A 24,121-nucleotide genomic window follows, 5' to 3' on the forward strand; every position below is an offset into this window, starting at 1 on the left:
AGAGAGGAGATTTTTCGTCTTTGGGAAGTTGGGTGACTTTGATTGGATTCTTTTTGAGTTATTTTCTTTAAAAAAAAATATTTAACGAAAGATTTTTTCACGAATTTTGATTTTAACGAAAGTTTAATTAACGACTTTAACGAATTTCGATTTTTTTTGTAAATTTCGATGTTTTGAAGATGTTCAAAAATCTTTCGTTAAGTCTTCAATTTTTCTTTAAAATTCAAAAATCTTTCGTTAAGCTCTTCAGATGTTCAAAAATCTTTCGTTAAGTTCTTCATATATTCAAAAATCTTTCGTTAAATTCTTCAGATGTTCAAAAATCTTTCGTTAAGTCTTCAAATTTTCTTTAAAATTCAAAAATCTTTCGTTAAGCTCTTCAGATGTTCAAAAATCTTTCGTTAAGCTCTTCAGATGTTCAAAAATCTTTCGTTAAGCTCTTCAGATGTTCAAAAATCTTTCGTTAAATTTTCTTTGTAAGTTTCAAAAATCTTTCGTTAAATTCTTCAGATGTTCAAAAATCTTTCGTTAAGTTTTCAAATTTTCTTTAAAACCTTCAAAAATCTTTCGTTAAGTTCTTCATATATTCAAAAATCTTTCGTTAAGTTCTTCAGATGTTCAAAAATCTTTCGTTAAGTTCTTCAGATGTTCAAAAATCTTTCGTTAAGTTCTTCAGATGTTCAAAAATCTTTCGTTAAGTTCTTCAGATGTTCAAAAATCTTTCGTTAAGTTCTTCAGATGTTCAAAAATCTTTCGTTAAGCTCTTCAGATGTTCAAAAATCTTTCGTTAAGTTCTTCAGATGTTCAAAAATCTTTCGTTAAGTTCTTCAAAAGTTCAAAAATCTGTCGATGTTCAAAAATCTTTCGTTAAGTTCTTCAGATGTTCAAAAATCTTTCGTTAAGATCTTCAAATGTTAAAAAATCTTTCGTTAAGCTCTTCAAATGTTCAAAAATCTTTCGTTAAGCTTTTCAAATAATATTTTTCACCGCTACAACGTTTCCCTTCGACTTTTTCCAATGGCCGTACATAATTAGAGCATCAATTACACTCGTGCGATCGTCTCACTGAGAGAAAAAGAGAGAAAATTCAATTAAAATTTTTTTGCATGTTTACACACATTAAGAAAACATCCCTTTTACTTTCAACGATCACTCATACAGAAGAAAATTTTCATCTGGTTTTTCTTTTTTACTTGCATTTTACGCGATCGTGCCTCAGTGTTTCTTCAGTATTGTATCGTTTCAAATCAAAGCAGGACTTCGATTTAAAAAATTTTCTGGTTTTTTCTCTCTCGTTTACTATTTTGAATTAAGTGCAAAAAAATATGTTAAGCAAATAAATTTTGTGAATTGTCGAATTTTTTTTTTTTAAATTTTAAATCAACAAAAGAATTTTTAAGCGAAACTTTTGAAAAAAAATTAAGAAGTGATGAGTCCAAAATTACACGAATTTTTAGTGACACTCCACAGAAGAGCTGAGAACGCTCCATGGGGCATCCGTTTAATTGGCGGAAGTGACCTGAATGCTCCCCTCATCATCACAAAGGTAAATTTATTACACGGAAAGACATTCAAATTCCTTCGATCGTCGTCGTAAATTTTCTGACTCAGTCACGGATGATATTGATCGAGATGCAACACATTTCACAATGCAGACAATGAAAACAAGAGTAAAAATGTTATTTCGAGGAACAATGACAACTTTTCACAGTCAGTCAGTGGTTCACAATTCGTGCACGAAGCAAAATTGCAATTAGATGAATAACGAGTGCGGTGCCAAGAAAAAAAATTAATCACAGAGAAGGAAAATTTTGCGCAACATTTTATGTGTTTACATTCATTTCGGGGCGTCTGTGTGTGTCATATCGTCTCAAAAGATGAGTTTTTTTTTTGGTTGAAAGGTAGATGAGGTAGTACAAACAAAGTATTGTTTATGGCGAAAATGCGTCTTTGTTGACATAATTTCCGTTGCAGAAATTCGCGAAGGTTGATTTTTGACTGATTTATATCGGGTTTGATTACTTAACGATCGTTTTTGGGAACTTAACGAAATACAAAATTTTCGAAATTGAACTAAATTTGATAGAAATTTTGAAATTTTAGTCACTTAACGAAAGATTTTAAGTTTCGTTTTACATAAAATGTTAAAAAAATCAAAATTTTATTCAAAAAATCACAAATTTCAAATTTAACGAAACTTAACGAAAAGTTAACATCAATAAAACTGATGAATTTGCAAACGTTCAAAACTTAACGAAAGAGCTTCAAAAATTTAATTTTGTTAACTTGAACAACTTAACGATAAAACACGAATTTGAAAAAATGTCAAAATCTTAACGAAGATATGATATTTTATCAAAAAATTTAACAAAACTAATCGAATTTGATAAAAAAATAAACAAAACGACATAAATAAGTAAAATTTAAAACACAAAATGACGAAATTTGACAAGAAATTTAAAAAATAAAAAAAACTTAACGAAATAAAAATTCCAAAACTTAACGAAACACAAATTTTTTGAAACTTAACGATAGAATTTAGTTAAAAAATTAACTTTGAAAAGTCAAATAAGTTAAAAATGTGAGAGAAAATCTCTTATAAAAACTTAACGAAAAATCCAAAAATTCAAAATTTTTCAAATAAAACTTAACGAAAGAATAAATTTTTTGAAAATTAAGTTGAAAAAAATAAAATAAGTTTAAAATTTGAGAAACAATCTAAAAATATTATCAAAAAAACTTAACGAAAAAGTATAAATTTCTAAAATTGTTCAAAAGAACTTAACGAAAAATTTAAAAAAAATTAAAAATTTTGAAAAAAACTTAACGAAATAATTTTTTTAAGAATAAAAACTAAAATAAGTTAAAAGTTCGAAAGAAAATCTGAAAAATTTCTTAAAAAAACTTAACGAAAAATCTTAAAATTTCAAATTTTTTGAACAAAACTTAACGAAAACTCAATTTTTTTTCTCTTTCAGGTCTCTCCCAACAGTCCCGCCGCCGAAGAACTGCTACGCGGTGATGTCATCACAAAAATCGAGGAATACGACGCACGTGACTTGACACATCAAGACGCCCAACGTCTCTTCACACAAGCACAAAGTCAAATAAAACTCGTCATTCGTCGCGACGACATTATCGCCGTCAAACAAACACTCAGCAACGAGTCTTCACGTTGTCCATCGACAGTTCCTGCGGATCATCTCTTCGAGTCTTCCATCCCGAACGATGGGCGTCCTTCAGGGTAAATTCCAAAAAATCCTAAAAAAATAAAAAAATTATTAAAAATTTTTTTAGAGTTCACTCACCTTTGCCGCACGGTCCCCAAAATTACGCACGTGCCATGATGTCTCCCGTGGAAAACTTACCGCACACCGTTTTCCCTCCAACGCCCGACGTGATATCCGAGGAACTCAATTTCGCGCAACAACAACAACATGACACGGCAGTGACCGCCGAACAGGTTAGTCATAATTTGTCATTTTCGTCGTTCCAGATCGTCGCCAAGCAGCATGAGTGCCAAGTGTCTCATTAAAATTTGAAATTTTTTGACGTGTGTGTGTCCGTATCTCTGTCACGGTGTGCCAAAATCCCCGTAATTGAGCCAAAAATCGCACCAAATTCCATTGTCTGGACGTCAATGAGCAAAAATCGACAGAACTCAATCAAATTTTCGCTCTCATTTCACGATGGAGAAGCGCAGTGCCGCAAATCCGTAAAATTCCACATTTCGCTCCGCATCTTCTCACGTATCAACCATACTTTGTACGCTGAAAAAAAATTTTTTTTCGGGAGAAAAGTTATTTTTATTCAATGTAATTATTATTATTAAGAAGCTCGCGGTTTTTTAGTCAGTTGTTCACGGAAAATCGAAGAGAAAATAACACACAAGAATTTTTTTTACTTTTTTTAAAAAAATATTTCCATAAATCGCGCGTGAAAAATTAAATTTCATAAAAAATAATTTTTAATTAATTAAAAAAAAAATAAAATAATAAAAAATGACGACTTATTACCCACAACGCAACTCCTATCCAGCATCTCTTCCCTCATTTTACACCAGATTCAATCAAAAGCCCGAAGATCACTCGGCAGAATCGATCAATTATCAGGTAAATTTTCCTCTTTTTATCTCTGGAACATTCTAAAACGATAAAAATTCGCGAAAAATTAAAAGAAAGCTGTGAACAAAAAAAAAATTAAAAATGAAAGAAGATAAAAATACATGAAAACGGATGATCTTGAATGTGAAAAGATCTATTTTTAAGCGTCGTAGTACACAACAAGTGACGTCAAACATAAATAAAAGCGTTACACACACGTTAAATAACAATTTTCGCTAAATAACCACTGACTGCGCGCCACCCACAATTTGACTTTGTTTTGTATCTTTTTGCATTTTTCTAAAAAAAAAATTAAAAAAAATTTTTTGAGGAGTAAGAAAATGTGAAGGGCATGCAATTTTTTTTTTTTTTTGTGAAATTGGGCAATCATTTCTCGTGAATGTCGTTCTGACGGGAAAATTAATCAACGGAAAATTATTTTTAGTGACAAGTTGTTGTTGTCGTCGCGAACGAATTTTTTTTTTCAATGGCAGATTGCTTCATTTCAAGTGATAATGAACGTTGAAAAAAAGGGCGTTAATCGAATTTTCAAGGCAAAAATTTTTTTTTTTGTATTTTTTTTGAATTGTAAAATTTCAAATGAAAGCAAAAGTTGTAAAATTACGACTGGTTTCTATCAATTAATTTCTGCTATTTATTGAAAAATGGATGTTTATCTTTGAGTAAACTACAGACTGAGATACGGAAAAACGATTTCCAGATATTCAATTTTTTTTGCATACCTTTGAATAGTTTTCCAGATCATTTATTTTCAATTTATTTTAAAAGTCATGAGAGTTTAAATATTTTGCGACGTAATTTTTCATTGCGCGGATTAGAGATGAATTATTTTGAGCCAAATTTTGTTTGTTTTTGTTGGTTTGTGACAAGATTTGAAGAAAAATGTTTTTTTTTTGTGATGGAGGTGACTGGTTTTTTTGTACTTTATGACGTTCGAGAAGAAAATTTTGGCAAAAAATGATTTAATTGTTTAAAAAAATGTGAAAAATGTTTATTTTGTAATTTTAGCGGAAAATTTAAATGCTTTTGAGGTATTAATGGGCAATTATGGAGTCAAATTTCCGTAAAATTTTTAAAGTAATGAATTTTTATGACTTTTTAAATTAATTTTAAAATTTTTATTTAGTAAATTTTGTGAAATTTTGTCAAAATAAGACAATTTTTTTAAAATTTAAATAAAAATATAAATAAAAGAAATATTAATATTTGATAAAAAAGAAAATAATTTTTGAAATATATTGGAACGATGCCTCACCGAAAATAAAAATAAGCAATAAAAATTTATTGGCAGTTTTTAATAATTTCAAAGGTCATCAAAGACAAAATTGAAAAAATCTTCAAAGAAAAGTAATTTTTTTTATGTTTTTGATGAGAAATTATTGATTTCTATTTTTGAAAAATTAAAAAAAAAATATTTTTTTTAATTGAAAATTATTTTGATTTAAAAAAAAATAAATAATAAATAAATATTTTAAAAATTATTTTTTTTTAAATTTATTTAAATCAAAACTTCGATTTAATTCGAATTTAATTTAATTAAATTTTATTATTTTTTAATTATTAATTAAATTAATTTAATTTAAATTTGTTGACAAAATAAAGCTAAAAAATTTTTATTAAATTGATTTTTTTTTATTTTTAATATTTTTTATATTTAATTTATTTTTTAATTATTTTAATTTTTTTTAAATTTTTTTAATTTTTTGACAAAATAATTTTTAATAATTTTGCTTCAATATTTTTATTAAATAATTTTTTTTATTTTGATTTTTTCATTGAATCAAATGCAAAAATATTTTTAAAAATTGTTAAAAAATTAAAACTTGAAAAAAAATTTTGAAGCCCTCGTCAAATTTTTTTTAAATGCACAATTTTTAGAAAAAAATATTCAACCAAAACGTTACAAATTTTAAAAATTTAAATAAATTCTATAAAAAATTAAAAAATCTCTTTCCCATTTAATTATTTTTTCTCAGAAAAACTCATTATTTAAACGTTTTCTAACAAAAAATGACAAATTTGGACCTTTTAAAAAAATTTTTTTCATCAGAATTCATTAACTTTTTGAACTATATTAAAGTAAAAGCCATTGACTTTTGCGAATCCGACATTTACTTTGACACAAACCAGTCAAGTTTGTTACACGTCAAGATCAAAGACAGCAGCTATACAAACAAATCAACTGAAATTTATATTTTTACAACAAAAAAAAAAATATTTTTTTAATAATTTTATAAATAAATCGTCACCTTGTTTTAATTTTTTTCTTAACTAAACATAAATTATGCGCGAAACATACCTCAAGGTAGATGAACTTAGGACCAAAATTGCTTCAAATTGTAAACAAAAATCACTTTTTATGCAACTTCCGATTAAATTTTTCATTTTTTCACTCAAAAATGATGAAAATTCCTCCAAACCAAAGTCTTCATTGACACAAATTATGAAATTTTTGAATTTTCTTTGAATTCCGCGCTCGTCCAATTTCTTCCAGATGAGATTCTAATTAAAAAAAAAATTAAAAAATTATTATTCAACATTCACTGCCAAACAATTTCAGCTCATTTGCTGACCGTGCTCGAGTAACGTAAGCAACAACAACAACAAAAAATCATTAACAAAGCAGTTTAGCGCTAAAAATAACTCTCGTCAGATAGAACGTTGTTCGAAATTTTCAGCATGTGTGATGATCATGATCGAGTAAACAACAGATTTTTGTCGATTTTTATCTAAATTCTCTGAAATCTGTTAAAAAATTATTGATTTTCGGAAATTTCTCGAAAAAAAAACCGCGAATGACTCATAATTCTCCGCGCGACTCATCATCAAGGTGACACAATTTTGATGCGAAAAATTGTAAAACAAGTGATTATTAAAATAAATTAAATCTGGAATAAATAAACGTGCGTCGCAAGGCCAGCGAAATTTGGTTCAACGAAAAATTACAAGAAAACTCGCGTCGCATCGTTTATTTATTCATTATTATTATTGATGAATGACTTTTCGTTGGGCGACGTGCCAAAAAAAAAAAATTTTTTTAACTTTTATTGCATTTCACGAAAAATCCTCTCTGTGACTAAAAAAATTTTTTTTGTAGCCCTACCGTACAACTCCTCTCATATTGCCCGGTGCCAAAGTCAATAAAAATAACTTACCAACCGAATCCTACTTGAGACACCATCCGAATCCAGCGGTGCGCGCCCATCCAACACACGACTTTCACGATGTGCTCATGAAGCAAAAGGTGAGTTTTTGTCCTGTTTTCTGTGAAAATTTACAGTTCCCGTAGAAATAATTTGTATTGTGATGTCAAAAAAGGTCGCTGAAGCCATTCTGCAACGCACACTCGGCCAAGAAGCTCCTGGAAAGGTTTTTAAAATTTTTTGATTAGTTTTTGAATTTTTGTTTTTTTTTCTTTTAACGAATTTTAATTGAAATTACTTCAAAATTTGTTAAAGAAATCGTTTTGGGAAACGAATTTTTCTAAATTTTAACCTTTTGAGATTGATTTTTGTGAAATTTATTGTTCGAAAATTCCTTTAGAACTAATTTTTAACATTTAATTGTCCTCTTTTGTAAATTTTGTAGAAATTTCTTCCATTTTACTCTTTTTTAGTTCATTTTCTGTAAAAATTTTTCATTTTTAGTCGATTTTTCCTGAATTTTTTAAAAATATTTTTACTAAATTTTTTAATTTTTTCAACTATTTTTTAACGATCTTACTGAGTTGCTCCAAAAATATCTAAAATTCGTTCTTTTAACTGAAATTCTTAAAGATTATTGGATCAAAATAATAAAACAATTTATTTGTTAATTAAAAAAATAATTAATTAAATTAAAAAAAAATAATTAATTAAATTTAAAAATTTAATTAATTAATTTTTGTAATTATTAAATTTAATTATTTTTTTAATTAATTAATTATTAAATTTAAATTTAATAATAAAAAAAATTTTTTTTAATTATTAAATTAAATTATTTTTAAATAAATAATTATTTAAATTAAAATTAATAAAAATAAAATTAATTAAATTTAAAAATTATTTTTTTAAATTTAATTTAAATTTTTAATTAAATTTAAAATTTAAATTAAATAAATTTAATTAAAATTAATATTAATAATAAAAAAAATTATTTAATTTAAATTTATTTTTTAATTTATTTAAAAATTATTTTTATAAATTGAAATTAATAAAAAAAATAAATTAATTAATTAAATTTTACTTTAATTTTATTTTTAAAATTTTATTTTTTAAAAAAAAAAATTTTATTTAATTTTAAAAATTTTCTTTTATGAAATTTCTTATATTTCGACATTTTTTAAATTATTTTTTGTAAAATCATTTCAAAATTTGTCAAAAATTGTTTCTTATTTAATTTTTCTAAATTTTATTTTTTTTACCCTCTATTCCATAATAATGTTTAACACGTAATTTTCCTTTCCCCAACTTTCCTGTAGTAATTTTTGATAATTTTCCTTCCACTCTTCTCATTAAAAGCACTTTACTGTACAAATAATTGTAATTTTTATTCACTTTCACTCAATTTTCCTCAAATTTCACGTAATTTTCAGAGATTTTCTACTAAATTCCTTCATTATTTTTGTCAAATCACTAAAATTTCTGTTAAAATTCTCTTTCAGCTTGCACACAAGCAATTCAACTCTCCCATTGGTCTCTACTCGGACAGCAATATTGAGAACACCATCAAACAATCTGTGCCGTAAGTACCTTTTCCTGTTCATTTCACGTCATTTCAATGTCAAATTGTCGTAACTTTGCATTTTTTTGATCCATTTTCTCATTTTTTTTGGAATTAAAATGGATCAAAAAAAAATTAAATTCGCTTGCCATAATCGCACTTTGTAAAAAAAATCTAATAAAATGTAAAAAAAAATGTAAATAAAATTTTAAATCATTAACACGTTGCGATGTCCGTACAGTGGCGATTATCACGGATCATACCAAGTGCCGCCACAAACTCAGCATCATTATCAACCAGGTCCGCCAGCGCGTACTTTGCCTCAAAGTAATATGCCAAACAAAATTCAAGGGTAATTAATTTCTCTTTTTCCGTTGTTTGTTCTCGTTTTTTCTTGTGTTGTCATCGTTTTTATGGCTTTTTTTCTTGGCACACGGAATTCGTTCGATTTTTCGAACGAGAAAAATAAATTGACTGGACTTGGACTTTTCGCCACATTTTTTCATGTTTTCTACACATGTGTAATTTTTAGCGCGACAAGAACACGTCTACATTGTTAACCTTTAGCATTTTTATTGATTTTTCTTTCTTGGAACAAAAACAAAAAATATTGGAGCAACAAGAAATGTTGAAACGCCAGAAGAAATAACGATCGAGAGACAATGTGACAGCTGCTTCTTTGACCCATTAATTCACCCTACTTTCCATTTTTTTACTCTTGCATAACGAGCAAAATTTTCGAGAGAAAATTAATGAATTAACACTGGCTTTGCTTATTTTAAAATTAATTATTCAATGTATCACAAAATTGCTTAAAAATAAAAAATTTTTGATGTTTCAAATTTTTCATTCACTTTTCACGAAATTTACGTGACTTGTAACTCGGAAAAGGACCAAAAACGTACGAACGAGTGCCTTATGACCCCAATTTTGGACAAAAATTAATCTAAAAATTTCTTTACTTTACATTTTCTTCATGCTAATTCCCCGAATCCTGCTCCCCTTTCCTTGAATTGTACAAAAAAATCATTTTTTTGCTGTACAAAAGCTACAAGAAGACCGTAGTCTTTGATCCGACAACATCAGCTACCTTCAAGGCGTTGCACGAAGACGAAGTTGTCGAGGATGCTGAGCCCGTACAACCAAAAGTATTCAGACCGAATCGCATGGTTCCCGCTAAGGTAAGAAAAAAATTCAATTTTTTTAAAATTTCACTAAAAAATTTTCTTTTTAGAAGCCAAATGCTTACCATCCAGCTCCCCAACCCGAGTTCTACAACAAAGTCAACACTTTGGGCGAGTCCACGGAAGTCATTCATCAATCGGGCTCCTTCAAGCGTCTCATGCATCACGTGCTCGGAGAAACTGACTACTAAAAAAATCATCATCTTATAAAATGGGAGAAATTATTAATGTAAATAAGTAACGACGCATAAAAACGATTCAACCTCAATTTTCTTGTCCAGATAAAAATTTTGCAGGTTGGAAATAAATTTTAAACACTCACTCACAAACAAAAAAGATGAAAGAAAGAAACTATTTTTGTATATTGTATTTATTATTATGACAATTTTATTCAATGTTCACACACAAATTCACATGAGGCACTCATATATTTTTGCTGAGACATTTATTAAACTATAAACTCTTATGAATTACTGGCAAAACGGTCTCTTTAGAGATATCGAGCGAGTTATATCTGTTTAATTGTTAAATTATAAATAAATAAACCTATAAATCTTAACCTCTCAAAGAAAGGATATTGTAAAATAATTATTTTATGAAAAGTAACTGTAACAAATTATAATTGAAAAAGAAAGAAGAAGAAGAGAAAATAAAATAAAATAAACGAAAAAAAAATTTTTTTTAATTAAAATATTTTTAAAAGCTTTAATTTTTTGTAATTTTTGACTGAAAGCTAAAAGTTAATAAATATTCATTTTTAAGTTGATTTCCATTGATATCTGATCGATTTTTGATGAAATAAAAAAAAGTACGATTTTATCATAATATTTTTCTCAAGTCAATTTTCAACCAACTTTTGATTTTTATCAAATTATTTTTTTAAATATTTCTTAAAATTTAAGTTAAAAAAACCGTTTTTTCAATGATTTTCATCAATTTTTAAACCTTTAAAAGCGAAATTTTAAACAATGACATTAAAATGAAATAAACACATAAAAAAAAATAAAAAAAAAAATGCGAAGTTTCTATTGATATCCGATTTTTGATGAAATAAAAAAAAGTACGATTTTATAATATGAGGAGCAAAAATCGTACTTTTTTCTCAAGTCAATTTTCAACCAACTTTTGATGGGTTTCAAAGCTAAAAGTTAATAAATATTCATTTTTAAGTTGATTTCCATTGATATCTGATCGATTTTTGATGAAATAAAAAAAAGTACGATTTTATCATATGAGGAGCAAAAATCGTACTTTTTTTCTCAAGTCAATTTTCAACCAACTTTTGATGGATTTAAAAAAGTTAATAAATATTCATTTTTAAAATAAAAAAAAAAAAAGTACGATTTTTCCATATGAGGAGCAAAAATCGTACTTTTTTTCTCAAGTCAATTTTCAACCAACTTTTGATAAAAAAAAGTACGATTTTATCATATGGTTTTTTGAAGCTAAAAGTTAATAAATATTCATTTTTAAGTTGATTTCCATTGATATCTGATCGATTTTTGATGAAATAAAAAAAAGTACGATTTTATCATATGAGGAGCAAAAATCGTACTTTTTTTCTCAAGTCAATTTTCAACCAACTTTTGATGGGTTTTAAAGCTAAAAGTTAATAAATATTCATTTTTAAGTTGATTTCCATTGATATCTGATCGATTTTTGATGAAATAAAAAAAAGTACGATTTTATCATATGAGGAGCAAAAATCGTACTTTTTTTCTCAAGTCAATTTTCAACCAACTTTTGATGGGTTTTAAAGCTAAAAGTTAAAAATTATTCATTTTTAAGTTGATTTCCATTGATATCTGATCGATTTTTGATGAAATAAAAAAAGTACGATTTTATCATATGAGGAGCAAAAATCGTACTTTTTTTCTCAAGTCAATTTTCAACCAACTTTTGATCGGTTTTAAAGCTAAAAGTTAAAAATTATTCATTTTTAAGTTGATTTCCATTGATATCTGATCGATTTTTGATGAAATAAAAAAAAGTACGATTTTATCATATGAGGAGCAAAAATCGTACTTTTTTTCTCAAGTCAATTTTCAACCAACTTTTGATGGGTTTTAAAGCTAAAAGTTAAAAAATATTCATTCTAAAGATGATTTCCATTGATATCTGATCGATTTTTGATGAAATAAAAAAAAGTACGATTTTATCATATGAGGAGCAAAAATCGTACTTTTTTTCTCAAGTCAATTTTCAACCAACTTTTGATGGGTTTTAAAGCTAAAAGTTAATAAATATTCATTTTTAAGTTGATTTCCATTGATATCTGATCGATTTTTGATGAAATAAAAAAAAGTACGATTTTATCATATGAGGAGCAAAAATCGTACTTTTTTTCTCAAGTCAATTTTCAACCAACTTTTGATGGGTTTTAAAGCTAAAAGTTAATAAATATTCATTTTTAAGTTGATTTCCATTGATATCTGATCAATTTTTCCATATGAGGAGCAAAAATCGTACTTTTTTTTTCAAGTCAATTTTCAACCAACTTTTGATGGGTTTCAAAGCTAAAAGTTAATAAATATTCATTTTTAAGTTGAATAATTTTCAACCAACTTTTGATGGGTTTTAAAGCAAGTAATTTTAAACCAATCAGTTTCAACCAACTTTTGGTTTAAAGCTAAAAGTTAATAAATAATTTTTAAGTAAAAAAAAAAAGTACGATTTTATAATATGAGGAGCAAAAATCGTACTAAAAAAGTACGAAATAATTTATTTTAATTTATTTTATAAATTTATTTATTTATTTTTTTTTTTGAAAATTATTTTAAATAAAAAAATATTAAAAATATCCATAAATAAAAATTAAAATAAATTTTTAAAAAATATTTTATTAAATAGGTAATATAAAAATAATCAGCAAATTTAAATGAAAAAAATTAAACTAAAAATTTTAAAATAAAATAAAATATAAAAATTTTATTAAGTAAAGTATATCATGAGTTTGAAATGTAAAAAAAAACAAAACTTAAGTTATGCTAATTTCATTAAATTTGAATCAACAAATTCTTTAGAATTACCTTAACCCTTATTAAGTTTAATTCATCAACATAATTCATGTAATAAAATTCAACTCCAATACCGGCTTAACTATTCAATTGTAAATAAACAAACAAAACATTAAAAAAAATTTATAACAAAAAACCAACACAAACAAATCTTACCTACGGTACGAATCAACTACGATTTACCTGTATACCTTTTTGTTGTTATTAACGACAAAACAACGACGGAATACCGATTTCCATACAGCTTCTACCATTACATCATGAATGGCATCATCAGCTCACTATAGTAAGTACTTGTACTATTTGGAGAAACCAGTTTAACGACGACGACGACATTGTCAGTGTTGTTCAGATGCGCGAGTCGATCAGTTGTTTAGACGAGAAAACAAAAAAAAAATTAAGTCATTGCGCGTTTTTTATTAGAAATTTCTCGAAAAATATTCGTCTCTCAAAAAAGGAGAAATTAAAATTTTAAAAGAACGAATACAGGTACAAAATTTATCGCAAAAAATTATCAAAAATTAAATTTCTGATAAAATGTGAGAGTTGAAAGAAACTTCAAAGAAATAACTAACTAAGGCGTGGATCGTCATGCTCATTTGTCGTACAAAAGTGGCACAAAGAAACGTGTGAAATTGCATATTATTATCATGATCGTCAGCATTTTATAGACAAAACGAACGAAATTAAAAAAAATTGTTCAAAAAATTGAAACAAAGAAATTTCGTCTTTGTATATTTATTTTTAATTTTAAATTTATTGTCAAGAGCACTTTGTTATGACTCACAAGTGCATGAAATAACAAAAAAAAACTTTAGATAAAGCTATAATTCGATAATTGCCGAACGAGTGACCACAAAATGCTTTGTAATAATAAATGGGCACCTATTTCGGCGTTTTTGTGACATGCCTTTTGAATGAAATCATGTGAGAAGCACTTTTGGTTCAATGGACACGAAAAAAATTATGCGAAACCGGTTTAGCATAGAACAAATTGTCTCAACAATTTAGAGTTGAATTAAGTTCAAGTCAATTAAAGTTCTAATAAGAGTTGTGAAAAAGAAGATACAAAGCAAGAAGACACTAATTAACACAAATTTTTTGTAGGCGGAAGTCTCAAGTAGCAAGATGACCTTTTGTGTTAAAAAATTTAGAATTTTTATCGTGTGGACCAAATTTCAATTGAAATTGAAAGCTATTTGGTGTCATACTTGTCATGTTTTGTTATCAAAGTTTTGTGAACTGTCAATTCGGGTTGTTTTTGATGTGATAAAAAGTTGCTTGAGCAATTATTGAAGTAATACAAAGTACTAATCAAAAAAGATACCTATAAAGTCTTAAAAACAAATTAATCATCACGTGAATGATACAATCTGTGATTCACTAATAATAGATTGAACAGATTAGGTCATTATATTACCAAATTTGGATAAGAACTGTGGGCTAGATGAAAAGGATGATCAAAATACCCAAATTTTAGATCTAAAATAAAAAAAATTTAAAGCTTATAGAAATTCTTGAAAGAATTATAAAATTTTCTTGAATGATATTTTTTGAAGATACAGTGAAAATTCTTTCGTAGGGCAATTCTGATATATGGCATATTCTTAAATAGGAAACATAAAATTTTCTAAGAAATTTTAATGAAAAAAAAATTTTTAGGGTTATTTTAACTATTGTTAATTGAAAAATGTTTAAATTTGTTAAAAATATTATGATAGAGAAAGACATACCTAAAAATTTTAAAAAAATCAATTTGAAATTTTTTAATAAGGCCGCTACAAATTTATTTCGAACTTTTTGTCCAAAAATGTTTTTTCATAAAAAAAAAAAATTGAAATATTTTTTTTTCATATAAAATGACAAATATATACAATGAATTTTTGACCGATGATCAATATTTTCGTTGTTTTTAATGTATCTTTATTGATAATTTCTTATCTAAAATTGATTTCAGAAAAATTCAACTAAAAAATTGAAAAAAAAAATTTACAAAAAAAAACTTAAAAAAAAATTTGAAAACATCAGTTCATTGATTTTGAAAAAATATTTTTAGAGAAGAAAATTCTTAATAAAATATCTTTTTCAATACAAAAAGGATTGAAAATCTATTTTTTTTTTTAAATTTCTTGTAAATCATGAAAATATGCCAAAAAACGGTAATTTTTGATGAAATTTTTATTTTTTTTTTTTATTTTGCCCTATTGGATTTTCGACTTTTGAAATGGGGCATGGGACAAAAAGTTTAAAAAAAATTGGAGCGGCCTAAATTTCCTTCTTTTTGAAAATTTTTAATTAAATTATTGAATAATTTAGCTAAATGATCAAAAAAAAAATTGTTAAACCATTTATTCACAAATTTTCATTGAAAAATGTATGGATTTATGAATTTGATATTTGTATACTTGTTCGAATTTTAGATGCCCTATGATAGAATTTTCACTGTAATTGATTTGAAACATGATCTTAACTTATTTATAAATTAAAAAAAAAACGTCAGAAGTTATCTTCATTACATTACATGTGAAAGGGAAACATCTGTCTAAACAAGAATGACCTTAGTCGACACTTTTTATAATTACTTTAAAAGCAACTACAGTCAATAATACAGAACCAATCGTTATCAGTGGCTTCCGATGATGTTTATGACTCTTTATTGAATTGCATTTGAACAGTGTGCGTCTTCCGTTTCAATGAATCACTCGGCAGTATTTAATTGTGTGTGTTGGATCGCTCTCGGGAACATTTTTTTATAAGAAGCCTTTGTTCACGTTAAGAAAAACACTTTTTACGTAATTACCTGCAAAAAAACAGCGTTAATTAAATCAATTCTCACCTGTATTTATTGCTATATAATTATCGTTTCAGCACCATGACACCAAAAATATCGTTACCTCTCTTGCTGCTATTGGCATTTGTGTGTCTCCTGTTGCCACATCAAAGCATCAGTCAACAATGCTGCGAAGACTACTGCTACTCCAGTGATCGCGACAAGACTCAAGTACTTCGATTCGCCACAAAAACCGCCTATGAATTTGCCAAAGGGGCCCAAACTAATAATGATTATTACGTACCGAATTGCGAACCAAAGAAAATCTGGATTTTATCGCGACATGGCACACGGTATCCAAGCGCTAAGGAAATGAAACAGATGGAAAAGTTACAAAACTTACGTGATGAGATTTTGGATAATTATGACACGAGGCGATCAAAGCCTGATCAAGGAGCATTGTGTGATGGCGATCTTGCTGGTTTCCGTAATTGGGAATGGGATAGTAATATAACGGCTCAATATGATAATTTCCTTGTATGGCAAGGATGGGAAGATTTGCGGTTCTTGGCGAAGAGTTTCCAACGTCGTTTCCCAAATATCCTTGGAAATTATTATGAAAGGGAGAAATATGCTTTTAGATATACAGATACCGAACGAACACTTTCAAGTTATCGCGCTTTCACTGAGGGACTTTTTGGGCCAAAAGCTTACCTGAACATTAATACGCCTCCGCCGCCAGCTAATGATAGTTTGCTCAAGTTTTATGACATGTGTCCCGCTTTCGAGGAACAAAGTGATAAAGCTAAGGGTCCCGGTTCGGAATACCAAAAGTTCATCGACTCCAAAGTCGGACAAAAGTTCGTTAGTGACGTTTCGATGCGTCTCGGGTTTAAATTCAACTTGTCACTTAAGCAAATTGACACAATTTGGGACATGTGTCGCTATGAACAGGCATGGCATTTAGACAAATACAGCGCATGGTGCTCGGCATTCACGAAGAGTCAAGTTGAAGTGATGGAGTACCTGGAAGACATTAAGTACTATTACAAGCAAGGTTATGGCAATGAATTGAATTCAAATCTGGCATGCAGTTTGGCGCAAGATTTACTCATGCACATGGGTTCTGACAAAAATCCATCGTTACAAGCTTATTTTGCACATTCCTCGACAATTCAGTTATTCCTTACTGCTCTCGGTGTCGCCAAGGATCGTGAGAGCTTGAGAGCCGACAATTTCGATGACATGAAATATCGTCATTTTAGAACGAGTAAAATTGGTCCTTTCGCTACGAATATTGCTGCAGTCAAATATGAGTAAGTTTTGATAAAATTTACCTTTTTTGAACAAATTTAAAAAATTTTCTTTACTTTTAGTTGTCCTCGAGATGCCGAACCAAATAAAATCATGTTCTACTTAAACGAGAAGCCAGTCAACTTCGAATGGTGCAAAGTTGGATTGTGTGAATATAGTGCGTTGTTAAGACATTTGAAGCGTTTCCAACATGCCGATTGCAATAGTTTCTTCTGCGGAGGAAATGGAGCCAGCGGATTGTATAAAAATGGAATTTTGCTCGTTTTAGGGGCATTTGGCGTTGTAACGTTATGGAATGCTATGAGGAATTAATAAATGTCGATTTGAAAAAAAATTAAAATTAACTGTTAAATGATTCAAAAATAGTCGATCGAGTTTTAAGTCCATTCATGAAATTTTAAGGCGTCGCTTTATTTTTAATTCATTCATATTTTCTCAACGTTTGATCTTTTTTAGAATGCAAGTCTCAGTTTTGTTTTGTATAGAAATATATTTGTGAATAGAAGTTTGTTTTGTAGCTACAGACTCGCTAATTCACATGCGCAGCGCAGTTTATGAAACGTCTGATTAAACGGGGATTTTTTGGTTTATCAGTAATAGAAATACGAATTTCATTCACTTTTAATTGAATACTTATATTTTTTTTTCTTGTAGAAATATTATTAATAAATTTTCACTTAATTTTCGTTTTTTTTTATGGAAAATAAATTTTTGAACAATTTAAAGTAAAAATTCATTTAAAAAAAATTAAAATTTTTAAAATTGATCTTCTTGATTTTTTTTCTTAAGATTTTTAAATTAAATTAATTTTCAAAAATTTTAAATAAATAAATTATTTTTAGAAAATTTTTTTTAATTTTTTTAATTTAAATTTAATTTAATTTAATTTTTTTTTTTAAAAGTTTTAAAAAATTTAAAAAAAAAAAAAATTTTTTTAAAAAATTAAAAAAATTTAATTAAAAAAAATTAAAAATTTAAATTTAATTTAAAAAATTAATTTAATTTAAGTTATTTTAATTCAAATTTAATTTTTTTCTTTGAAAATTTATACAAAAATCATTAAAGTACTCAACAAACTCTAATTCATTTCTTCAATGAAAAAATGAATCATTCAATAAATGTTCTTATCTTCGTACTACATTTCAATAACATACCATTCAACATGTGGTTACACGGCTGATTGTTTATATTTGCGCAGATCAGTATAATTGTTACTTCAGTCCAGTGAATATCGTCTCTGCAATCGATCAATATAGTTCAAAATATTTGTTTTGTAGTAAAAATTTAAAATTTTTCTTCGAAAAAAATTGAGGATCAAAAAATTTAACAAGAAAAATTGTTTTGGAAAATTTTTTTAGACAAATTTGAAATTCAACAAGATGTTTGAAGTGAAAGTCATTTACGATATGGACAAGGGAGAAGGTTAGTAAAAAAATATATCATTAACTGGGCGTCTCCATTGTTTTAGATATTTTATAATTTTTAAAATAAATAAATAAATTCACAAAAAAAATAAATAATTAAAATTTAATTTAAAAAATTAATAAAAAATAAAAATTAATTTAAAAAAATTAAATTAAAAAAATAAAGCTATGAAATAAAAATATTTAAAAATTATTTATATTTTTTTTACATCTTTTAATGTTTTAAATTAATTTTAATTTAAATAAATTAAGAGCTCTTATATTATTATTCAAGATAAAAAAAAAATCAATATTTTCAAATTCAATATTCAATAAAATTTCCATTATTCCTCAATTTTCATAATCATTTTTAATTTTTTTTTATAAATTTTTAAAAAATTTTTTAAAAAATTTTAAATTTTTTAAATTATATAATTTTTTTTATGAAAATTAAATTTTATTTTTTTTTTAAATTTTATGCTAATAAATATTTTTTTTCTTCAAGGGTATTTCTGAAATTAAATAAATAAAAAAATTAAAAATAATTATTAAAATAATAAAAAATTAAAATAATTTTTAAAAATTAATTAAAATTTTAATAAATTAAGAGCTCTTATATTAAATTTAATAAAAAAAAGTATTTTTTCAAATTTTTTAAAAATTTAATACTTACTATAATCATAACATGACCTAAAATTCAAAATGATAAAAATTACTCAATTTGTCTGGAACAGTTATCAAAATTCCTCAATTGTTAAATAATCTATATAAAAAAATCCAAGGTCGTAATTATTACAAAAATGGTACATTTTAATTTCCACACAAATAGACATTCCTAACCTCTTTAAGAAAAATCCCCGTTTTTTATGCGTCTCGTTCAACCTCTTAAACGTCTCCAAACACCGGTAGAAAGAAACAAAGCAAAATCTAAATAAATAACAACAACTTCTTATCATCTCTCTCGTGCAGTTGTGAGTGATTTGCCCGAAAAAATCCGAACTCAATCGACGATTTTTGTTTACATCCAAACCGTGAGTTCCCTTGTTTCGTCATGGCTCCAGTTGCGTGTGTGAGAGTAGACAATAAATTTTGATATTGCAACGTATAATTAGTATTCCGCTGGTAATTGTCTGGTTTGGTTGACTCTTTTACGCGTTCTGAACGAAAAAAAAAACTTTTATCTCTCAAGTTGTCGTAATTCTTCTTATTGCATGATTCATGGACCCCAGATTTTACGCAGGTAAGTGTTGATTTTAAGGTCATTCACAACTCACTTTTTTGTTTGGAGAGCACAATCCAGACGTGATTTGGTGAGATCCATGTTGTTGTTCGTGTTGAGTGCCGAAATGCAAACAAAAACGGAATTTCCAAGAAGAATTGTAGTTTTAAAGTTGCATTTAAACTTGTAAAATTGCAATGAATTAAACAGGTTTCTCTTATTTTCGACTTCAATCGAGCAAAAATTGTCGCGCGTTGATAACAATTGGTATTTGCGATAACGTGATTCCCGGAACTGTGACTTATTTAATTTTTCCATATTTTTTTTTATCTTTGTAGTTAACTTCAACACTCCCTCGTCGCCAGAAAGCGGTTATTATGCATCGAGTCCCGGCAGTACGATGAACATGACTCCCGAATACACTGGAAATGCTCAAAATTATCCCGACTTTATCAATGTACAAGGCGTCTCCCTTATCGCGCCAAAAACGCCACAAAACTTCTTTCGTTTTCGTTACGAGTCAGAAATGCATGGCACGCATGGATCCTTAATGGGAAAAGATTCTTCACGTGAAATCAAAACATTTCCCACAGTGAGACTTTTGGGCGCGGAACTCCTGCCAAATAATTCTACGGTTCGTATTCGATGTACTTTGGCTCAAGCCGATCGCACGAACGATGAAATTCCTCATTCGCACAAATTGGTGATCAAAAGCGGAGAACAGGAGCGATATGATCCCCATTTTGTCGAAGCAAATTTTCAAAATGGATATACCGTCGAGTTCAAAGGTATGGGCATCATCCATACAGCGAAGAAAGACATCATTAAGGAATTGGGCGCTAAATTGATACGTTTGAAGGAGTTTGAGCTGGAAAGACCGTTGACGGATTTGGAAAGAAACATAGAACTAACCAAAGTTCAAAAGTTGAATGTGAAATCGATGAATTTGAATCAAGTTTGTTTGTGTTTTGAAGCATTTTGTTATGATGTGAACTTCCAAAAATGGATCAAAATTTGTCCTGGGATTTATTCCGAGCCGATTAACAATATCAGTAAGTTTCTTTTCACTTTTTATCGCTTTTTATTTGGTCACGTGGTTAAAATTTTCAAAATGTGCATTGGGTTAAAGTTTAAAAATTTTACATAGGGCCAAATATTTAAAACTTGTAATTGTGCAAAAACTTAAAATTTTGCTATGGGATAAAAATTTGCAAATTTACCTTGGGTTATTTGGTCACGTGGTTAAAATTTTCAAAATGTGCATTGGGATGAAAATTCAAATTTGCAAAATTTACATTGGGTCAAATATTTAAAATTTTTTGAATTGTGGGATAAAAACTTAAAATTTTGCTATGGGATAAAAATTTGCAAATTTACCTTGGGTTATTTGGTCACGTGGTTAAAAATTTCAAAATGTGCACTGGGTTAAAGTTTCTAAAAATTTTAAATTAATTTTGACAAAAATTTAACAATAAGATAAAAACATTAAATTTACCTTGGGCTATTTAGTCACGTGGTTTAAATATTTTCAAAATGTGACAAAAAATTTGCATTGGGCTAATATAATTTTTTGTTTTTTCAGAAAGTGCCTTAACAGGCGAACTAAAAATCTGTAACTACAGTACTTGCGTTTCGCCCGCCGCTGGAGATCAAGAAGTCTATCTTCTCGTGGAAAAAGTAAATCGTGGCGACATCAAAGTTCGCTTCTTCGACAACGAAGGATGGCAAGATTTTGCTCGCGTCGATACCGTACATCATCAATATGCGATCGTTATGCGAACGCCTCCATACAAGCTGCAAACGATAACTTCTCCTGTGCAAGTTTGGTTTCATCTTTATCGCACAAAGGACGGTTGCGCCTCAATGGAACGCGAATTCACCTACAAACCGAACGAAATTCAAGAGATTCCGGGACAGAAACGAAAGATGCGACGAGTTGAAGAGGAAAATATCATTCCGACGCCCATCACTGAGTTGGTTTCATCGACGACGACGTCAACAATTGATGAAGAGATCAATTTAGATTTTGATTTGGATTATCCATTGACGCCGGAAGATCAAGAAAAGGTTGAACAAATACTTGAAGACTTGGAACAGGGCACACTTGACTTTGACAGTGTACCGGAAAAGAAAGAAGATACAAAATCCATTAAAAAAGTGAAAGATGTGCATGAGTAAGTCAAAAAAAAATTAAATTTTCTTAAAAATTTACTAAAAAATCGAATTTCTATAGGTTACTTACGGAAATAATCAAAAAAGGAGACGATAATTCCTTTGAAAACATCCTAAAATTGGTAAAAAATCACAAGATGCTTCAAAAATTGGTAAATATGCAAGATATCAGTTTTGGCGGGAAACGAATGACGCTCCTCCATCTTTGTTGTATCTATGGGCGAAGTACTTATTTGAAAGAATTGATCGATAAAAGTAATTTTTCTTCACAAATTTCTTAATTTCAAACAAAATTTTAATAAAAATCAATTTTTTTCAGGTACGGATTTGAATATCGTCAATATCGATGGCAACAATGTCCTCCATTTGTGTGTCGAATTCAACAAAATTGATTGTTTGAAGACACTTTTGAGCCATAAAAGTAAAATTTCAATGGATAATAAAAACTATAAAGGATGGACTCCCTTGCATCTGGCTGTCAAACGTGATTTACTTCCAATTGTTCGTATTTTGGTCGAAAATGGCGCCAATTTGTTATCAACACGTCAAACATTGACATTTGAAACGGTTTTGCATACAGCTGTTGAACAAGTAAGTAAGCAATTTCGTATTTTTTCTTTATTATTAATCGAAATTTCCCGTAGAAATCCCTTGAAATGGTGAAATTCATACTAAAAATTACCGGAACACAATTACTCAACACTTTCAATGGCACGGATAAAACTCCTCTTGATATTTTGTACGACTCTACTGCGAAATTGGATGCGACTCAACAAGAAATTGCACGAATTTTACTTTCACTTGGTGGTTGGTCGAGTCATATCAATGAAAATGAGAGTTCTGATGATCATCAAAGGACGTACGAAGAAGTTGAAAGTGATGAGGAAGATGAAAATGTGTCAAATATTGAGCCGCCAATCGAAAATGCCTTCAAAGAAATGTCTCTTAATCAATCAGCGCCGAAAAATCCCATCAAATTTGACAAAAAGGGCAAAGAGGACCTCTGCGCGATCCTAAATGGCACAAATTCGTGGCAACAATGCGCACAACTGCTTGACTTGGAGAACCTTTGTGACATTTGGGGTCGTCAAGACAATCCATCAGACTGTTTATTGGCGTACATTGAGGTGAAATTTACATCTGTTCAACGAAATTCAAGATGATTCATAAAATTTTTCTGTGTTTACAGGGCTGTGCTTTTGAATTGCAAACGGTAATTGATACGTTGCAAATGCTCCAACTCACCGAAGCAATTTGCGTTGTCGATGCCATGATCGCACGACAGTTGAGTTAAGTTGTGTAATTAAATTTAAGTGCATTTTATGGGCATGTAAAGTAAGAAACCAAACAAACCAGTGAACGAGAAGAGAGACAATAAAAAGTTGTTGTTTATACTACTTACTGCTTCCTATACGAACGTCTCGGGCGTTGTCAAGGTCCTTCTCGATCATCATCATCATCTCATTTTGTTGATCTTTCAACGCTGCTAAGAACATAAAAAGCCATTTAAAACATCTCAAAACAACTTCCTTTAATCTACGGCACTTTTTTTTTAAGCAAACGCCACGAAAAATATTTTAATTTATTTATAAATAAACAACAAAAATTTTCCGCGTGTTCCACGAAATCGTCGCCAAATTACAAGAACGGCGCAAGAATTGACATTTAAGTGTCCCCTTCTTGCCAAAAACATCAACAACTGTGCATTCCGCCGTTTTAACCGTTGGAAAAGGCCGTTTTGATTAATGTGACAATGTTAAGGCAAAACATCTATAAATACATCGATGCAGGTTTTTTATAAATTTTTTTATAAAAAAATCTTTTCTGGTACGCACTTTATAAAAATTTGTCGCTTCTGTGTGAAATGACATTGAAATCTAGATCAAACGAATTAAGAAAAACAAAATATTTAATTATGAGTCAGATTAATCGTCGATGATGTTTAAAATCATATTTTATTGTTTTTTGGATAAAATAAAAAAAAAACGAGAAGACGCCAAGATGCGAGTTGCTAGTTGAAGAAAAGCGGTTAATCGGTTTTTCTCGCGCGCGCGACGACGATGGCGTTATACAACACACATGAAAAATAAACAGAGAATTTAAATCGTTCTTTGTTTTTTTTTCTCGTGTGTATTTATATTTTCCAAACAATAAAAAAGTTATTGCTAAATGATGTTGTTTTTGTGAGTGAGTAGAGTTACGTGACTGTTGAGAGAT

The 24,121-nt window shown here is 28.2% G+C and overlaps 3 protein-coding genes across 10 annotated transcripts; all 3 read left to right on the forward strand.

The window, feature by feature from the left end:
• The first annotated feature begins 1,241 nt into the window (after positions 1–1,241).
• On the forward strand, positions 1,242–10,342 carry LOC134830722 (PDZ and LIM domain protein 3). 5 transcript variants are annotated; one of them, XM_063844285.1, is made up of 9 exons: positions 1,242–1,546; positions 2,979–3,244; positions 3,298–3,463; positions 7,222–7,368; positions 7,443–7,493; positions 8,767–8,846; positions 9,067–9,177; positions 9,874–10,006; positions 10,060–10,342. In XM_063844285.1, exons 1-9 carry the CDS (start codon positions 1,430–1,432, stop codon positions 10,198–10,200), a joined length of 1,212 nt encoding a protein of 403 aa, XP_063700355.1. In that variant the 5' UTR covers positions 1,242–1,429; the 3' UTR covers positions 10,201–10,342. The 5 variants fall into 5 exon arrangements, with proteins under 5 accessions (XP_063700355.1, XP_063700358.1, XP_063700357.1 ...); XM_063844288.1 differs by lacking the exon at positions 9,067–9,177; XM_063844287.1 differs by lacking the exon at positions 7,443–7,493.
• A 3,036-nt stretch (positions 10,343–13,378) lies between these two features.
• LOC134829706 (multiple inositol polyphosphate phosphatase 1-like) lies at positions 13,379–17,454 on the forward strand. Of its 2 annotated transcripts, none has more exons than XM_063842925.1 (3): positions 13,379–13,515; positions 15,895–17,112; positions 17,173–17,454. In XM_063842925.1, exons 2-3 carry the CDS (start codon positions 15,899–15,901, stop codon positions 17,420–17,422), a joined length of 1,464 nt encoding a protein of 487 aa, XP_063698995.1. In that variant the 5' UTR covers positions 13,379–13,515; positions 15,895–15,898; the 3' UTR covers positions 17,423–17,454. The 2 variants fall into 2 exon arrangements, with proteins under 2 accessions (XP_063698995.1, XP_063698997.1); XM_063842927.1 differs by lacking the exon at positions 13,379–13,515 and adding an exon at positions 15,709–15,818.
• Positions 17,455–18,383: 929 nt separating this feature from the next.
• On the forward strand, positions 18,384–23,301 carry LOC134832489 (nuclear factor NF-kappa-B p110 subunit). 3 transcript variants are annotated; one of them, XM_063846530.1, is made up of 7 exons: positions 18,384–18,532; positions 20,071–20,784; positions 21,315–21,906; positions 21,966–22,159; positions 22,224–22,495; positions 22,549–23,031; positions 23,094–23,301. In XM_063846530.1, exons 1-7 carry the CDS (start codon positions 18,490–18,492, stop codon positions 23,196–23,198), a joined length of 2,403 nt encoding a protein of 800 aa, XP_063702600.1. In that variant the 5' UTR covers positions 18,384–18,489; the 3' UTR covers positions 23,199–23,301. The 3 variants fall into 3 exon arrangements, with proteins under 3 accessions (XP_063702600.1, XP_063702601.1, XP_063702602.1); XM_063846531.1 differs by lacking the exon at positions 18,384–18,532 and adding an exon at positions 19,622–19,753; XM_063846532.1 differs by lacking the exon at positions 18,384–18,532 and adding an exon at positions 19,831–19,999.
• The last annotated feature ends 820 nt before the right edge of the window (positions 23,302–24,121 follow it).

This window comes from Culicoides brevitarsis, chromosome 2, assembly GCF_036172545.1.
Source record: "Culicoides brevitarsis isolate CSIRO-B50_1 chromosome 2, AGI_CSIRO_Cbre_v1, whole genome shotgun sequence".
Lineage (NCBI taxonomy): Eukaryota > Metazoa > Arthropoda > Insecta > Diptera > Ceratopogonidae > Culicoides > Culicoides brevitarsis.

Coding starts and splice junctions, on each gene's coding strand:
- LOC134830722 (XM_063844285.1), top strand. CDS start 1,430: ATGAGTCCAAAATTACACGAATTTTTAGTGACACTCCACAGAAGAGCT. Junction 3,245..3,297: donor AACGATGGGCGTCCTTCAGG/GTAAATTCCAAA, acceptor AAATTTTTTTAG/AGTTCACTCACCTTTGCCGC. Junction 3,464..7,221: donor CGGCAGTGACCGCCGAACAG/GTTAGTCATAAT, acceptor TTTTTTTTGTAG/CCCTACCGTACAACTCCTCT.
- LOC134829706 (XM_063842925.1), top strand. CDS start 15,899: ATGACACCAAAAATATCGTTACCTCTCTTGCTGCTATTGGCATTTGTG. Junction 17,113..17,172: donor ATTGCTGCAGTCAAATATGA/GTAAGTTTTGAT, acceptor CTTTACTTTTAG/TTGTCCTCGAGATGCCGAAC.
- LOC134832489 (XM_063846530.1), top strand. CDS start 18,490: ATGTTTGAAGTGAAAGTCATTTACGATATGGACAAGGGAGAAG. Junction 18,533..20,070: donor CGATATGGACAAGGGAGAAG/GTTAGTAAAAAA, acceptor TTATCTTTGTAG/TTAACTTCAACACTCCCTCG. Junction 23,032..23,093: donor GTTTATTGGCGTACATTGAG/GTGAAATTTACA, acceptor CTGTGTTTACAG/GGCTGTGCTTTTGAATTGCA.